The sequence below is a fragment of the Netta rufina genome, assembly GCF_964035555.1.
Source record: "Netta rufina genome assembly, chromosome: 3".
Classification (NCBI taxonomy): Eukaryota; Metazoa; Chordata; class Aves; order Anseriformes; family Anatidae; genus Netta; species Netta rufina.
The window spans coordinates 66,982,709-66,998,380 of NC_140125.1; the positions used below are offsets into that span (position 1 = coordinate 66,982,709).

The 15,672-nt window shown below is 41.8% G+C and overlaps 1 protein-coding gene across 1 annotated transcript; it reads right to left on the reverse strand.

Annotated features, from left to right (window-relative positions):
- Positions 1 to 3,326: 3,326 nt before the first annotated feature.
- On the reverse strand, positions 3,327 to 8,118 carry NDUFAF4 (NADH:ubiquinone oxidoreductase complex assembly factor 4). The gene is made up of 3 exons (XM_084283359.1): positions 7,964 to 8,118; positions 7,538 to 7,635; positions 3,327 to 5,214 (listed from the first exon to the last, which is right to left on the reverse strand). Exons 1-3 carry the CDS (start codon positions 8,088 to 8,090, stop codon positions 4,918 to 4,920), a joined length of 522 nt encoding a protein of 173 aa, XP_084139485.1. The 5' UTR covers positions 8,091 to 8,118; the 3' UTR covers positions 3,327 to 4,917.
- Between the last annotated feature and the right edge of the window lie 7,554 nt (positions 8,119 to 15,672).

The window sequence follows — 15,672 nt, forward strand, 5'->3', positions numbered from 1 at the left end:
AGGACTGGATCAGGTAAGGATGGAAATAGTAGCAACCAGGCTGGGACATTAGTTTTTGAGGTCAACCAAAGCAAAAAAAAATTAAAATTAAATTAAAAAAAAAAAAATCACCATTATTTGGTAAAGTGACAGATATCTTTGAACAACATATTTTGCATTCAGTTTGAACTGTTCTTAGCAATAAATGACACCTTATAACATCACATCAAAGTATTTTATTAAATATATATTATTTTAAAATAAACTTTTCCCACCCCAAATCAAAGAACTTGTGGTTAATGTACTTGAAAAAATCAGAGGCCTCTTGGTACCTCTGCATACTCATCTTTTTGGACTTAGACTGCACACAAGTATATCCATGATTTTAATAACTTTTTTTTCCCCCCTGTGGACATGGCTGGTAATAAAAAGTAAATGTATGCTGGATCCAACCAAGGGATAGCAACTGATGCAGACAAAGGTAAAATAGCATTTATCAGCTTTAAATAATAATAAGGGGACTCAAACCCACCTCCCCACTTTAAGAGGAGAGACCTCACCACCCAGCCTATGGCATCCCTCAGGCCACACAGCTGTGCTGCTAGCACAAGGGACCAGGACAGAAGGTGACTGAGGGTGACACACATGCAGCCTCTGGCTCCTGCCTGACCCACGTGTGTGGCACCTCAGTCCCCCAGCACAGCTCTGGCCATGCGGGCTTGGAGCACAGCTGGCAGCTGGCCAGGCAGAGTCAGGGCTGGTGGAATCAAAAGCTGCACCGTGGCTGTCCTCCTGGGAACAAAGTCCTGTGCAATTAGTAACAGGACATACTTTCACTCAGAGACAATGCTTTAAAGACCTCATCTTTACCTCTTTTTCTCCCTGTCAGCACAGTCAATTGCCATCAGCTCAGCATTCCCAGTCACATGCATGTTGCCGTGCTGCTTTCCTTCCTCCAGACCTCTCCCACATCAGCAGGGCTCCCATCTGCCACTTCACATTCATGATTCTGACTACAGAAACCTATGGCAGGAGTAAGCCTGGCTTACACCAGCACCACTTGTGGCTCACCAGAAGAGGTGGACTCCCTGTTCCCTGGGTCAACCCTGCTCACAGGTGTGGCTGCCCCTCAGCACCAGTGCTCCCAACCACAGGGCCTCAGTCCTACAAAACACCACACATTTTCCACTTCTAGGCAAGAAATCCTCACAGGAGATGGCTAAGGAGACTACTTGGCCCCTTGTCCCTTCCCATTTCTTCTCTCTTGCGTTACGCAGCAACACTGCTCTTGTCAGGAGGCCAAGACCTGTGAGTGAGCCCACTGCCACCTCCCTAGCCACCATCTTACTCTGGACAGAGCTTCAGAAATTGAAGTAGCCCATACCCAAAGGTGATCTTCCACAACAGTATTGAAACAACCTTTGTGGATTTATTTCTGAAATCCTCTTCCTGGCAGCAGACACACTAAGCCCCATTCCACCACACAGAAGCACATGAGCTCCCACAGCACAGAGGATGAGTAATTCTCACCCACTGCATTCAGCTCTGGGGCCCCCCACACAAGGACATGGACTCTTTGTCAGGGAGTGTAGGGATAGGACAAAGGGCAACAGTTTTAAACTAAAAGAGGGGAGATTTAGATTAGATATGCAGAAGAAATTCATTACTACGACGGTGGTAAGGCACTGGCACAGGTTGCCCAGAGAAGCCATGAATGCCCCATCCCTGGAGGTGTTCAAGGCCAGGCTGGATGGGGCTTTGGACAGCCTGATCTGGTGGGAGGTATTCCTGCCCATGGCAGGGGGGTTGGAATTAGGTATCTTTAAGGTCCCTTCCAACCCTAACCATTTTATGCTTCTATGAACTGCACTGAAAGCAGTTATATCTCTTTCCTACCTTATAACTCTCATCTCGCTATCCCAGCATCAGACTGCAAGAACCTAGCTACTCTCCATATGCAGTGAGATAGCACAAGGCTATTCGTACTGAACTGTGAAGGTAAAAGGAGAGCACAGACATGAAGCATTTGGACAATGCTCTGATACATGGTCTGATTTTTAGGTGGTCTGTTGGGGACCCAGGAGTTGAACTCAATGATCCTTGTGGGTCCCTTCCAACTCAGGATATTCTATGATTCTATTTAGTTTAAAATATCTGAGGACAAATTTTGAAAATATATGAAAAGCTACATCCCTTTTGAAAATTTCTCCTATTCATAAGTTCTCTAGAGTAAAACATTTGCTCAGTTCTCTCATCTTTACATCTGCAGATGTGCTTCTCCTGGAAAGCAAGATACCACTCTGCTGAAATAAAACAGGTTGTTGAAACGGTGAGGGCAGAATACAACCTACATTTGTCCATAAGCTAGTGAAAAGCAAACTGTGCAGCTGAGTAGTTTTCACAGGAACAGGCCAAGACTAGCTGGAGAAAACTGGAAATGCAGACTTCATTACAGAATGAAGCTAGAGGAAAGGATGTACCAAATTGACTAATGTCCCAGAAAACGTAGATAAGTGATCAAATAGTATCCCACTGAATAGACATTTTTGGGAAAATTTAAGCCTGGAAGCCAGAGTATCTGCTGGAACTTCCCCTGTGGATATTCAATTTCACACCTCACCAGGAATTCAACCCTCCTTTCCAAATGAGGCTCTGCCTGTCATGTGTACTCAGATGTTCTCAGTTCCTAGCTTTACTCAGTGACAAAGCTTTTCAAACACTTTGGAAAGCTAGTGTTTTCATGCCATATATAGTGTTAAAATGCCACATATTAAGAAGCTTGTTAACTATGTGTCATCTCAGCTAGAAATTAAGTATTAGTTTTGTAAGCCTGTAAGGGAGATGTTTACTATACATTTTACATTACTTCTGCAGTTTGAGTGGTGCAGGTTGTTCCTTACCAAATTTAGTAATTCTATATGGTGGACAAAAACATTTTAAATTTGGCACACCACATGTATGGCAATGACGCATGAAAAATTTTCCATGTAAGATTCCCAGAAACCTGTATGGCAGTTTCCCACAAATTTCCCAGTAATTATCTCTTGAAAACATTTGCTTGAAAAACACCTCTTCCTAAAGCTGAGATCCAAAGAGCCATGGAAAGGGACACGGACAAAAAAAAAAAAAAAAAAGTGTAAAGAAAATAACAAAATTGGTACCAAGTCAGTCAAGGGGCATTGTTAACTGGTTTCTTTAAAGAAGGAAATCACGGGGTTCCCAACAACAAAAAAGCACATGTACCAAATGCATTCCACAGCTGTTCTGATTACTACCTTAAATACTACACCAAGAAGAAGTCAAACACTACACAAAGTATTTCTGTTATAAAAGGGTATTTTGTGGAAAATAAATAAAAATGTGGTTCATCACTCAGAAGGCACATTAGTTTCAGTGCAGCTCTGTCCTTATTAAGTTACAGGAACAGAACAAGGCCATCACCAATCCACACATCCAAAGACTAATAAATTAGCATTTTTACATATCTTTCACTAGTGTACAGCAATATGTACTTTAGAAGTGAATAAAGTAAAACCTTGGATATACTATTGTAAACTATACCGTAATACCTTGTTCCATCACAGAGAAGCGTCGAGAATTTTGCTGTAAAGTCACAAAGGTGATGATCTTCTTGGTAAAGTAATTACCAGTCAGAAGCCAAAGACTTGGCAGAGTTGTTGAAAAGGAAGTTACACTGCAGTTACATTTAACTCCTTTGGCAATGGGCCTTAGGAACATTAGTATCACACAAAAATAACATTTATTTTTAAAGAAAGGCAAACATAATGCACTTTAGATACAAATTCCAATGATCCCTTCCCCCTCCTTTCCTAGAGTTATTGGACAGCACGAACCCATTTTCACTAATCAGTCCTCAGTGTCAGTGCACAACTTCTTACCTACACAGACCCAGACAGCCACAGTATCAAGTTACTTCAGTCTGTGACTGCCTTTACAAACAGTGGTAAAGGATGCTGTTTGATGTGGGAACGCGGAAAATTTATCATCGGTGAACACAGATTGACCTAAGCCTGCAGTTGGATAAATCACAGAAGGCCTCCATAGGAGAAAAAGGGCATTATAACATGACAGGTGGACATTAATAGATCTTCCATAAGTAGGTCCAATTAGTAGATGCAATTGCATGTAATTGGCACCTATTAATTACACAAGCCATTGCTTCTCATACAGCAGGTGCTACAGAATGCTGTGATAACAGATCTTCGCTCTTTACGAACTCTCTGGCTGACAGACAGTACCTGGGGAGGTACAGATATTTAACCTAAATCGGAATGGAGTGGAAAAGTAGGTACATATCAACCAGCTATTGCTGTTCCAGCATCAGGAAGAGGCCTTGCTATTCACCTTCTTTTTATTTTGACACAGATGAATTTCCCAAATCTTCTTCTGGTTAACCCTCTTCGTAAAGTATAAATAACATTCAGCAAGAAATACAGCTGCTTGTATATGCATATATCTTGAAAGTGGGACCTTCAAAGAACATTTTAACAAGAACTACAAAGACAATACACACAGAGCACTGATTTAGCTGAAGGCCAGGAATTCTGTTAAGAAAGGTGATCTGTTTTTTTTTTGTTGTTGTTGTTGTTGTTGCTGTCGTTTGCTTGTTTAAAGTTAAATTTCTAAATAGTATTTATATATTTCAACTGAATTGATAACATATGAACATGATAATCAGAAACATGTGACAGGCTCTCACACAACATAGTAGTTAAACTCTGCTTTACAAACTGTATCCTATAATTGCTGCATTTATCTGAAGCCATAACATACAGAATGGAATTGCTTGAATACTTCTTCTTAGTATAAGAAAGCAGCCTTGTTGGATGACATGTTACCAACTCTTTTCAGACACCAAATATACTCATGAGTAAAACCAAGACACAAGGAAGATCACACAAGGTTTTGGTAATTATTTTATGTTGGTTTTATAGCTTTTCTTGTTTCTTTAGGAAATTCCTTCAGAGTAAAAGGAATGAAGAATTCCAGAAGAGAGTTGACTTCTGTCAGTTCCAGACTGTATTCCACTGCTATTTTCTCTGCAGTCCATATCTTAGGATGAAGTTTATGATTATTAAGAAGCATCAGAGCCTCCACAATGGATATTTTGCCTTTGGTAACTTTCTCAATATCTAGATGTTCAAATTGACCTAGTTTTGTAATTCTCTTTTCCTCGTGTTTACATGGAACATGTTCACCGCCTCCAACTTTTACCTAATTGTGGGAAGGAAAACAAAGAGAGCTTAACAGCAATTCTGTTTACTATGTATACTGTAGCAGCTAAACAATCTCCCCAAACATGGCATTTCCTGTTAGTTTTCCCCATTTTTACAGCATTAAAATATGTTTGCACTGTAATAGCATTAAAATGCTTGGCCACCCTCACTTCTTAATATCACACAGATTAGAGCCAGTTGTTTCACAGCCATTCTATATAGGAGGGCCAGCCCACACCCACATTATGAAAACCTACAATCCATTACAATCTGCATGTTGTACAGACTCAGCAGCCCTTCATACAAGTCAAACTACACATTTTGGCAGCTAAATATAAATTCAGATAACCTAATATTCGGTATCATTTCATGGTGGTGGGGAGAGGAAGGAAAAAATCACACTAAAAACTGGTATCCTTCTTCTGATACCACTGGAAATCCTTTCCATATATTCTCTTCCCCTTTCATTTTCAGGTTTTAGTTTTGCAACTAAAAGACACCACCTCTTTTGCTCAGTCTATAGAACAAGATTTTCTGGACAAAGAGAAAACTATTTTGCATCATCATATGCAATTTAATTTGCATGACTAATGCAGCGCTCAGACACGAGGTCTCTTCTCTCAAGTCCATTCATATTTCCTTTTCCAAGTTATTTAGAAACCAGCTGTACCTTCCCCATACTGCCTTTTATTAAGGCTTCACCAGTGAATGACACTGCAAAGAGACACAATGAAAACCTTTCTTAAGAAGTGCTTTTAAAGTTATCAGAGTCCACCGATTACCCCAGGCATTTTACTAACCCATATGCTGAGAAAACTGATGAGGATGCTGCAGCATCTGTAACTGCCTGCTTCTAAACTACAGACTGCTTGACAATGCTACCGACCTTCCCTTTCTTTCTAGTTCCTTCTAAAATTATACTCAGATAATGAACAATTTTTCAAGTCTTAATTAAATGATAGATCTCTACGTATCTGCCCCTTCAGAACTGAAAGCCAGTAGTTTTCCAAGTAACTTGATGTGCAAAATATACGTATATGTATATTTACATACAGAAAAAATATATTTCGTATATATACACATAAAATATATATGTATAAAATATATGTAAATACACACATGTATATTTATTTTATATGTAAATGATGCACGAGGTTTTTAGAAGAAAATCAAGACAAGAAGAAAGTTTTTGGATGAAGCTTTGCCCACAAGCCTCAGCGGACACATTAATCATGCTCTTCCTAACAACCTCAAACGACACACCACAAGAGCAAGCCTTATGTGGTAACAACCTCGCAGTAGGTGCAGAACCAAGCACTAAGATTTCCACTTGTGGCTTTTCCTCAAATCTCTCACCTGACAGACTTACAAATTGAAGTGTTTAAAAATACTGGAATTAGACCTTCAGCACTTCAAAATTAGCATACTAACTTATCTTATGAAAATCAAGGAAAGAGATTACTCGGAAGCTCCAGGTAGTGACTGAATTTTAAGATATTTTACTTTTGAATAGAAGATACTCTGGATACGGAATATCAGGACTTGGAAGTTTTATTGCTAGACAACTACAAAACTTTTATTGCTAAACAGAAGAGCTAGAATAAAATGGTCCAATAATGCAACAGGTAAAAAGCACAAGCCATAACATAATGAGGTGGAAGAGACCGAGTCCCAGTTTGTGAGTTACTGGAAGGCATATATTTTGTTTTCCAAGTCAAAGAGTGCAGCCGTTGGTAATGAGGAAATGGATAACCGTACAGTCCAAAGACTATACAAGAAAAACCCAGCTAGGGCAGTTCCTGAGCCACATAAGGAAAAGGCTCTGCATAAGACAATATTAACATCAGTTGTTAAAGACTCCGGAAAAGTGTTAGTGTCTTTATCCTCTACGACATCCATGCCTCCACATTAGTCCCAATCTCTTTTCTTCTAAGAAATCTATGGGACATCTCTAGCAAACTGCATCTTTCCAAAAGGCTGGCCAGCTGCCCTTCTGCATTGGACAAAGCACCAGTGGGAACTTAAGTGAAAAACAAACCACCAAAGCGATGTTAAAAAGGGATCATGTAGGTTGGATAACCACAGCCTGACACATGATCAATACACAGTCAGTCTGTACTACTGATATATAACTAAGCAATGAAATATTGCATTTATCTATCAAAAGGGTAGCATCTAAGCACTAGCTTAATGTTTTTTCTTTAAAAAATATTGAAAAAATGCTCATTTGTCTTGAAAAGCATAAGTCTGGTAGGATTTGCATTGAGTTTGAAAACCACAACGCTGATGCTCGCGTGCCTCTGACAGCAAGCAGTGCTCACCTGCCCCGGCAGATCTCTAGACTCAACATAAACGTCTTTCAACAAGGTGAGCAGCCTGTCGTCCTTGCTGTACACTTTCTCGCGGATCGCCGGGTGCTCTACAGGCAGCATGGAGAAGAGCAGGAAAAAAAAAACACTTGAGGAAAAGTACTGTGTTGCTCCCTTCCCTTCCCTTCCCTTCCCTTCCCTTCCCTTCCCTTCCCTTCCCTTCCCTTCCCTTCCCTTCCCTTCCCTTCCCTTCCCTTCCCTTCCCTCAGCCCCTCGGCGGCCGCCATTTTCTCACCGCCCCTAGCAACCGCCCCTAGCAACGGCCCCCAGCGACGGCCGCCGACTACAGCTCCCGGCATGCCCCGCGCGCGGCCCCGCTCTCAATGTCACCGCGGCCCCGGCACCTCGCCCGGCCGCCCCGGCGAGGCCGGCACCCACCGGTCAGCGCGTCCAGGCGGGCGGTGGGGTGGCGCGGTGCGGGCGTGGGCTTCTCCTTGCTGATCTCGCGGTGGGCCCGGCTCTCCAAATTGAACGCTCGCAACGCGCGGACCAACCGCCCGCCCATCGCCGCCGCCGCCGCCGCCGGGACGGCCCCGCGCCTGCGCACAGCGGTGGGGGCGGTGCGCCGCGCGTGCGCAGAGTGCTGGCGCGACGCCGCCGCCGCCGGGCGGGGCGGCCGGGCAGGAAGGGCAAATGGCGGTGCGCGGGAAGCCTGCGATGGGGTCGTGGGTTCATGTCGGGCAACTATAACCAAATAAATAAATAAACAAGCAAATAGAATAAATAAATAGATAAAGAGGCGTTTGGGTGTTTCTTTCACGGTGCTTTCCGCCAGCGCGGTGTCTTCTCAGCGTTGCCCCGGGACGCTGGCCCGTCGCCATGTCGGCGGGGGGCAGCTGGGTCCTGCCGTGCCCCTGTGGGTTTTGGGGGCTCCTCTTCGGCTGCGCCTTCGCCCGGCGCTGCTGAGAGACGGGGCCGTGGGGTTTCTGCCGGGGGATGTCCTCAAGGTGGCAGGCTCGCCCAGGGTTTGCTGCACGCAGCCTTTTCAATCCCTTTTCAATCCGATTCTATCGTTTTGGCGTGAGGTGTAGGGAGTGCTGGCCGACAGGTGGCTTTTAGATCCATTATTTTCTAATTGTATTCACTTGGTTTATAAGCAGGGTTACGTGCAATAAGGTTTTGTAGGAAATCGCAGTGTAAAGTAAAGTTTAGAGTAAAATCTGGGTCTGGTACATGCATGTTATCTACAGCAAAAAGCTGTACTTCATCACTTACGGGCTTATAGATGGACCAAGTGACCCTAACAACAAAGCTGAGATGGCAGTTCAATGTATAAACATTATCTGCGTGGTTTTCCCTACCTTTTAGCTTCCACATACAGTGTTACCATGTGCCACCACCTGCCACCACCTGTTGTGCTCAGTATGTGTCCTCACATAAATTGTCACCCCTACTTCCTGTTCCAGTAGCTGCTGTGCTGATGTCTTGCTCTTTTTTTTTTTTCTTCTTTTTTTCTCTTTGTAAGTTTTTACTTCAGTAATAGTAACATTGAAGTATTTAGGGATGTTGTTCCTCTTAATGTTGTTTTGGGCTCATATGGCAAGATTTTGGTAGCAGGCAGGCTGCAGGGGTGGCCTCTGTGAGCAGAGCCCAGCAGCTGCCCCATGTCAGAGCAGAGCCAACTACAGCCAGCTCCAAAGGGGACCTGCTGGTGGCCACAGCCAAGCTAGGGAGCCCTACTGGTTGGGCCTCTGGGAGAGCAGACTGAAGAAAGGGGAAAAAAAAAAACAACGCTGTGCCAGAGCAGCTGGGAGAGAGGAGCAGGCTGTCCCCTTGCAGCCCATGGGTCCCACATGGAGCAGATCGCCACGCTGCAGCCCACGGAGGAGCCCCCGGTGGAGCAGAGGGATGTGGCCTGGAGGAGGCTGCGGCCCATGGAGAGCCCCCGCAGCAGCAGGGCCCGGGCCGGAGCTGCAGCCTGTGGAGAGGAGCCCACGCAGGAGCAGGGGGTCTGGGGAGAGCTGCTGCCCACCCATGGGGGACCCGTGCTGGAGCAGTTTGCTCCTGGGGGATGGATGGACCCCGTGGGACGGAGCTGTGTGGGAGCAGTGCTTGAAGAGCTGCTGCCTGTGGGCAGCCCCCGCAGGCTCAGTTCCAGAAGGACGGCATCGCGTGGGAGCGACCCCACGGGGAGCAGGGGCAGAGAGGGTCCGTGAAGGAGCGACGAAGATGAAGCATTAAGGACTGACTGCAGCCCACATTTCCCTGAGCTGCTTGGGGGGAGGAGGTAAAAGGGAGTGGATTAGGGGGAAGGTGCTTTTAGTTGGCTTTTAGTTCTCACTGCTCTAGTCTGTTAGTAGTTGGCAATAAATTACACTAATCTCCCTTATGCTGAGTCTGTTTCGCCTGTGACAGTAATTGGAGAGTAATCTCCCTGTCCTAATCTCAACCCATGAGCTGTTTTTAATAGTATTTTCTTCCTCTGTCCTTTTGAGGAGGGGGAGTGAGAGAGCAGCAGAGTGCTACTGAGGTACCCACTGGTTTTAAACCACCACAATAGTATTTCCTTTTAAACACGTTACTGGCATACTTGATGGCAGCAGATTATTTAATAAACAGATATCATCTAGAACATGTACCCTAAATGGAAACGACAAGACTTATTCCTTAGTATTGTTCACAGTTTTGGGGTTACACTATTCTCACCAGGGTGCAGTCTCTCTCTTTCAGACTGGAGGCCTCATTTTGATGCAGCCCAGACTTCTGAGAAAACTGCTAAACTGTGAGAGAAAGAGCCGTGAGAAAGTATTTAGTATTGAACCATGCAAGATTAGAAGGGTAAAATTGGAAACAGAGGTAAAATTTTTGAAAGGGAATCAGCAGATTAAAGATTCAAGAGAAAAAATGTAAGCATGAAGAGACAGAAGATTTTCTGAGACAAAAAGGAAGACAGAAACAACAACACCAAGCGTTAGCCTGTTGGAAGAAAAAATGAAGGCTGGCCCTTCTCCACCTGACTGCTGACTGCCTGGTCAACAAAGACTCCAAAGGTGCCTTACCAAAGGAGAAAAGGAAATTAGTGGCTCATTAATCCTGGCTGTTGTGTGAATTAGCCAACAATTGTTTTATGCTTTTAACTTATGTGTTTTTTGCAGTCTCTTCATGTGTGGCAGTAATTGCCTGAATCAAGTGACTTGGAGAGGGAGTGTTTCAAGGGACAATGAAGAGACACAACTTCATTGTTCATTTTTAGGAGGAAAATGCACATTGCTTGCCCTTGCATCCATCTAGCTGTGCTTACTTGTGTGCGCGTACGAAACTTTGTTTTTCAAACCTTGGTCTTCTACTGGTAGCAGCATTATTTGGTGATAACATCACTGATGCGATAGTTATTATGGCTGTGGACTGCTTGCATACTGCATGAGGAGTGTCAGTGTTCTCCTCAGAGGAAAGTTGAAAGACTAGCTGGTGGATGAGGAAAAGCAATCAGGTTTACAGGGGCAATGGAGACAAAGTAGTGTAAGCATGATTTGTGGTGGATCTCTGCTCTCTTGGGGAAACTTCAACAGGCAATTTCTCCACTTCCTGACTTTAAAGACTCTCACTATCTGTTAAAGGGTGGAAGCAGGTCTTTAACTTACATTCTCTGGTAATAAACTTACTGACTTGATCCTCGTGGGAAATATTGGTGGTAGGGGAATGGTTGGACCAGATGATTTTGGAAGTCTTTTCCAATCTTAATGACTCTATGATTCTATTTTAGGCCCTATACATATAGTGATAATGGGAAGTTAAGTGATATTAGCTATTACAGGAGCATAGAAGCATAGCAGCTCTTTAAGATGTTGGACTGGGACTGGTGACATATCTAATTAAGTACCATTAGTCGATTAGTTGCTGACATCAAATCATATGCTCAATAACATAGGTTATGTTTACAAGTGGTTAGCCTATCCAGTGTAGCTGTAATGGTAAAATTCACATGGATGTCTTTGATGCTTGTAAACCTTTGACACCTATTTAAGTATTTCTCTAGGACATTTTTACTAATACAACTGTGGAGGCAAACCATTATTCCCAATTTGGAAATAAAGATTTTTCCCTTCAAAAGCAAAGAACTGCTGGCTTCTTGGGTCAAACTCTGTGATTCTGAGCGATTCTGTCTCTGTAAACCCTAAATGTGACTAACGCTGCTGTAATATTTACTGACAGTGAAATAAATTCACTAGAAGGCAGTTGGTTAAAAATAAAGAGTGATGTCATTCTCTGCCTGTCACTTGCTGTCACTGAGGATGACACAAGGCTGTTCCTTTTTATGTATAAAGAAGGATCTGAAGTATAAAACTTTTATTCTGAGGAATCTGTCATTTATAATATAGCAAGCAGAAAAATTGAGAATGATACCCCCTGCCTTTTTTTTTTTTTTTTTTTTTGTCATTTGGTATTTTACCAGTGTGACCACGTTGAAATTAAATATCAGAAATCAAGAGCTTGGAATTTCTTTCTCTATAATGTATCTGCCAGTGTAATTATTAAAAAAATGAATGTGTGGTTTCTCAGAGCATAAAAACTACCTGTGTTCAGCTTTAACAGTCTTACAAATGGGATATATGTTTCATGAGCCGGGAACACGCATGTTTCCAGGGAATTTAAAAATAACAAAAGAAATAAGTCAGTCCTCAAGTATCTCTCTATCAAAACAGCCCATGGGAACAACACAGACAATCAAACTGAGTTATTTTGTACCAGCAGCCTGTTGTCAACAGTAGACAGCATCAAACATATCAGGGGAAAACATAGGAATCTATAATATGCATGTGCCACAGGCTGCTACACTATCTTTTTAATATTTTTACACCTCTAAGAGAGAAATTCCTGGAGCTACTGTGCATCTGGAAAATAAAATGTACATTTGTGGCCATTCTTTAAATCATTTGTTTCAGTTTTGCATCCCAGTTTTGATTTTATGTTGTGTTTTCTTCAGTTTTTGTTTTCAGTTAGTTCTGCATCTGGATGGGAAATGGATCCAAAATTAATTTGTGTAGTTCAGTAGTATCAGAAGGCTGATGGGTCTGACGCAAATTCCCCTTAGATGAGGGAGCATAGGAATGTTTGGTACTAACTTGATTTGCTATGAGATAGGATTAAAGTTTCTGTGCTTTCTTTAGAATGGAAAGCATTAGTCCAGATGGGCAGGTAATCTCAGTGAAATAAGATTTTTCTTCTAATAAGGACAAAGCTGAGAATTTTTGAGAAAAGGCAGGTGAGGTTTGCTATGTGGTGTAAGGGCTAGGAACATCCAGAGGTCAAAGGCAGAGGAAAATTAGCATCCCTTTCACTGTAGTGGTATACTGTTAAATTTGATTCTGTACATGTTTTCTACCATTTACAGTTTTGTTTGTTTGTTTGTTTTTTCTTTTCTCATTTTTTTTTTGTTGCTGATGGTTCATAACTTACAGCAATATAAAGGGATGCTCTAGCAAATGCACACACGATTAGAATTCAGGGAATTCAGTCCTCTGTCCTGATTACTGGTTTCCCAGTAAACACAATGAGAGCATTGATCCATTTGTTCCTTATCTCATCAGCATTAGGATGAACTACAGAACATGGCATTAGCAAGAATTGATTATAAGCCAAGCAAAAATGACTGTCCTGCAACTTTGTAAGGACGTACTTAGGAAAGATGGACATTTAGATCACTGTTGCCCTTAAGTGATTTCTGGTTGTTCTGTTACTTAATTCAATTTATGTGTTTTTGGCTTCAACTGATCCATCTGTTACTGGCTCCTGAAGTATCTAGAAATATATGGAAGACTTTTCCTTAATTCCAAGCTATGATCAGAGAGCTACTAAACAGTTGCATCTTTTCAAGGCTAGGTGGCTGCAGTGCTTTATTTAAAGAGTTTTTGTCAGTCCTTACTTGGATGAAGTACATGGAGAATGTAGTAAGCCCACGTTTACAGGCTCACACACTGACACAGGTGTTACTAGCGCCTTGTCGAATAATTTTCATTTCAAAGATGTTACATTTACATCCTTCTGATTGACTGTGGCTTTGTATACCTGATGTCATCTTTAACAGCTTTTCTATCTAATCATTATAATCTCAATTAACAGGTTACTTTGACTTGGAAATGTACAGTAGGAGCCAGCATATTTGAGAATGATGCAGGCTTGTACTGTCATTAATTAATTATAGCAATTAGATGTGTTTTGCCATGTTATTCATCAAGAGACTTTAACATGGTCTTTGTTTTCACTCACAGAGTTCTGTTCCACATGCTAAATTCACATTTTTCTGACTCAGTTTGTGTTATATATATGAAGATCTACTATGAAATTAAGTAGTGAAAACCCAGGATATGCAACTCTCTTAAACTATAAGAACATTTAAAAAATGTCAACCCAAATCAATGCAATGCCCTGTGGAAACAAATGCATCTTAGTTATTGCTAAAAAGTAATACTTTAATATTGCTAACTTAAGTATTTTCTGTGCAAATTACATGTTCTTTTTGTGCAGCTGTGACTGGTATAGGATAACATAAATGACAGTCCTTGGTGATTCACTTGAAAAAGTCAAGAGCAAAATGTCACAGGCTAGAATCTGCCCCTATGTGATGGGGAGCCGAATGGGTTTGCCTTTCCATCCCTTAATTCTGATGCTTTTGGCAGTAGAAGAGCAGAGGGATCCTGAGCAGCAGATCCACCCTCTGTCAGTGCAGAGACTGTAAGCAGGGAATGGGCAAAAGTCACTGTGACTTCAAGCTGCAGACTGACCAGCTCTCACCTAATAGAAGTTGGTTCCAACCAAGTCTTACAAAGCTGGAGAAGTCATGATAGTTTAATAAGTTATAATATAGAAGTGGCTTAATCACTGTTATGCTGGGTAAGTAGCATTTTAGCCCCTGTCCTGTACCTGCATTTTTCTAGATCTACAGTACCTAAATTCTGCCTGGCACCCCAAAGGGATGCTCTGCAAAGCTTTGAGGATTACTGTCCTGAAGTTACACATCTTTCCAGGTTGCTTCCATAAGCCATTTCTACCAATTCTGAGAACTCCTCTTTCCAAGAAGCAAGTGTATCTACATTAATGGTAGAAGAGGCTTTCATTAGGGGAAGCTACAGGACTGCAGGGCAAAGAAAATGTGACCGTAGGGTTACAACCTAAAAGCTCTTAAGTAAAAGCCTTGAAGTAAGGCAGAATGTGTTACATTGCATTACCAGAAAATGAGATAGATACAGAGCATGATTTGAGAAATACATCATAATAATTTAGCATTTAGTCCAAGAAACAAATGAGAAACTATCATCTATGTTTTATAAGGTATGCATCCACCATTAGGATTACTATAGTCAAGTCTTGTTGATTCAAAACCAAACATTTTCCTTCAATTTGTGATTATATTCACTTGCCTCCATATGTTAAATAGTAAGTGTTTAGGGGCTACCTTAAAATCATAAAACCTAACATATAAACTCCTATAGACTTCAGTAACAGTAATACAGGAGAGGATAAATAGGAAAGAAAATAGTAGGAAGGAACCCAAGGCAAAAGACAAAAACTTGTATTTGAAACTGATAAAAGATTCTCATGCTTGGGGTTGATCCAGTGAGGGTGAGGAAGGAAATCCCCCTAGGGGAAAATTCTCATAACTATCTACTGTTATCATCTGGATGGGCTGGTTCATTGTTTGTTCTACATCTTACTCTGAAACACCTTGTGTGAGCCATAACTAGAAACACTGAGACTACATGTGCTCATATTGCTGATCAGGGGAAAACAGACTTTTCCCTGAGTGTTCTCCAGTTGTTTCATTTACCATAAAATATAATATATATATATATGTATTTGACTTAGGAATAAGTCAATATCAATTATTGCAATGTATTGCAGAAAAAACGACTGTTGCACCAGCACTAGTGCCCACTACAAAGGATTTGGTCTATACCTAATGCAGCAGTGCCCATTAATGTATATAAGCAATGTCTGGGGTTTGGCTGATTAGTCCACAGAGGAAGGGGTAGTTGAGACAAATACTGCTGTGTTGTATTACTTAGTTTTGTATTATTCCTAAATATTGTAGTTTGTGCACAGTAGTACAATAAATAAATAAATAAATAAACAAATAAATAAATAAATTA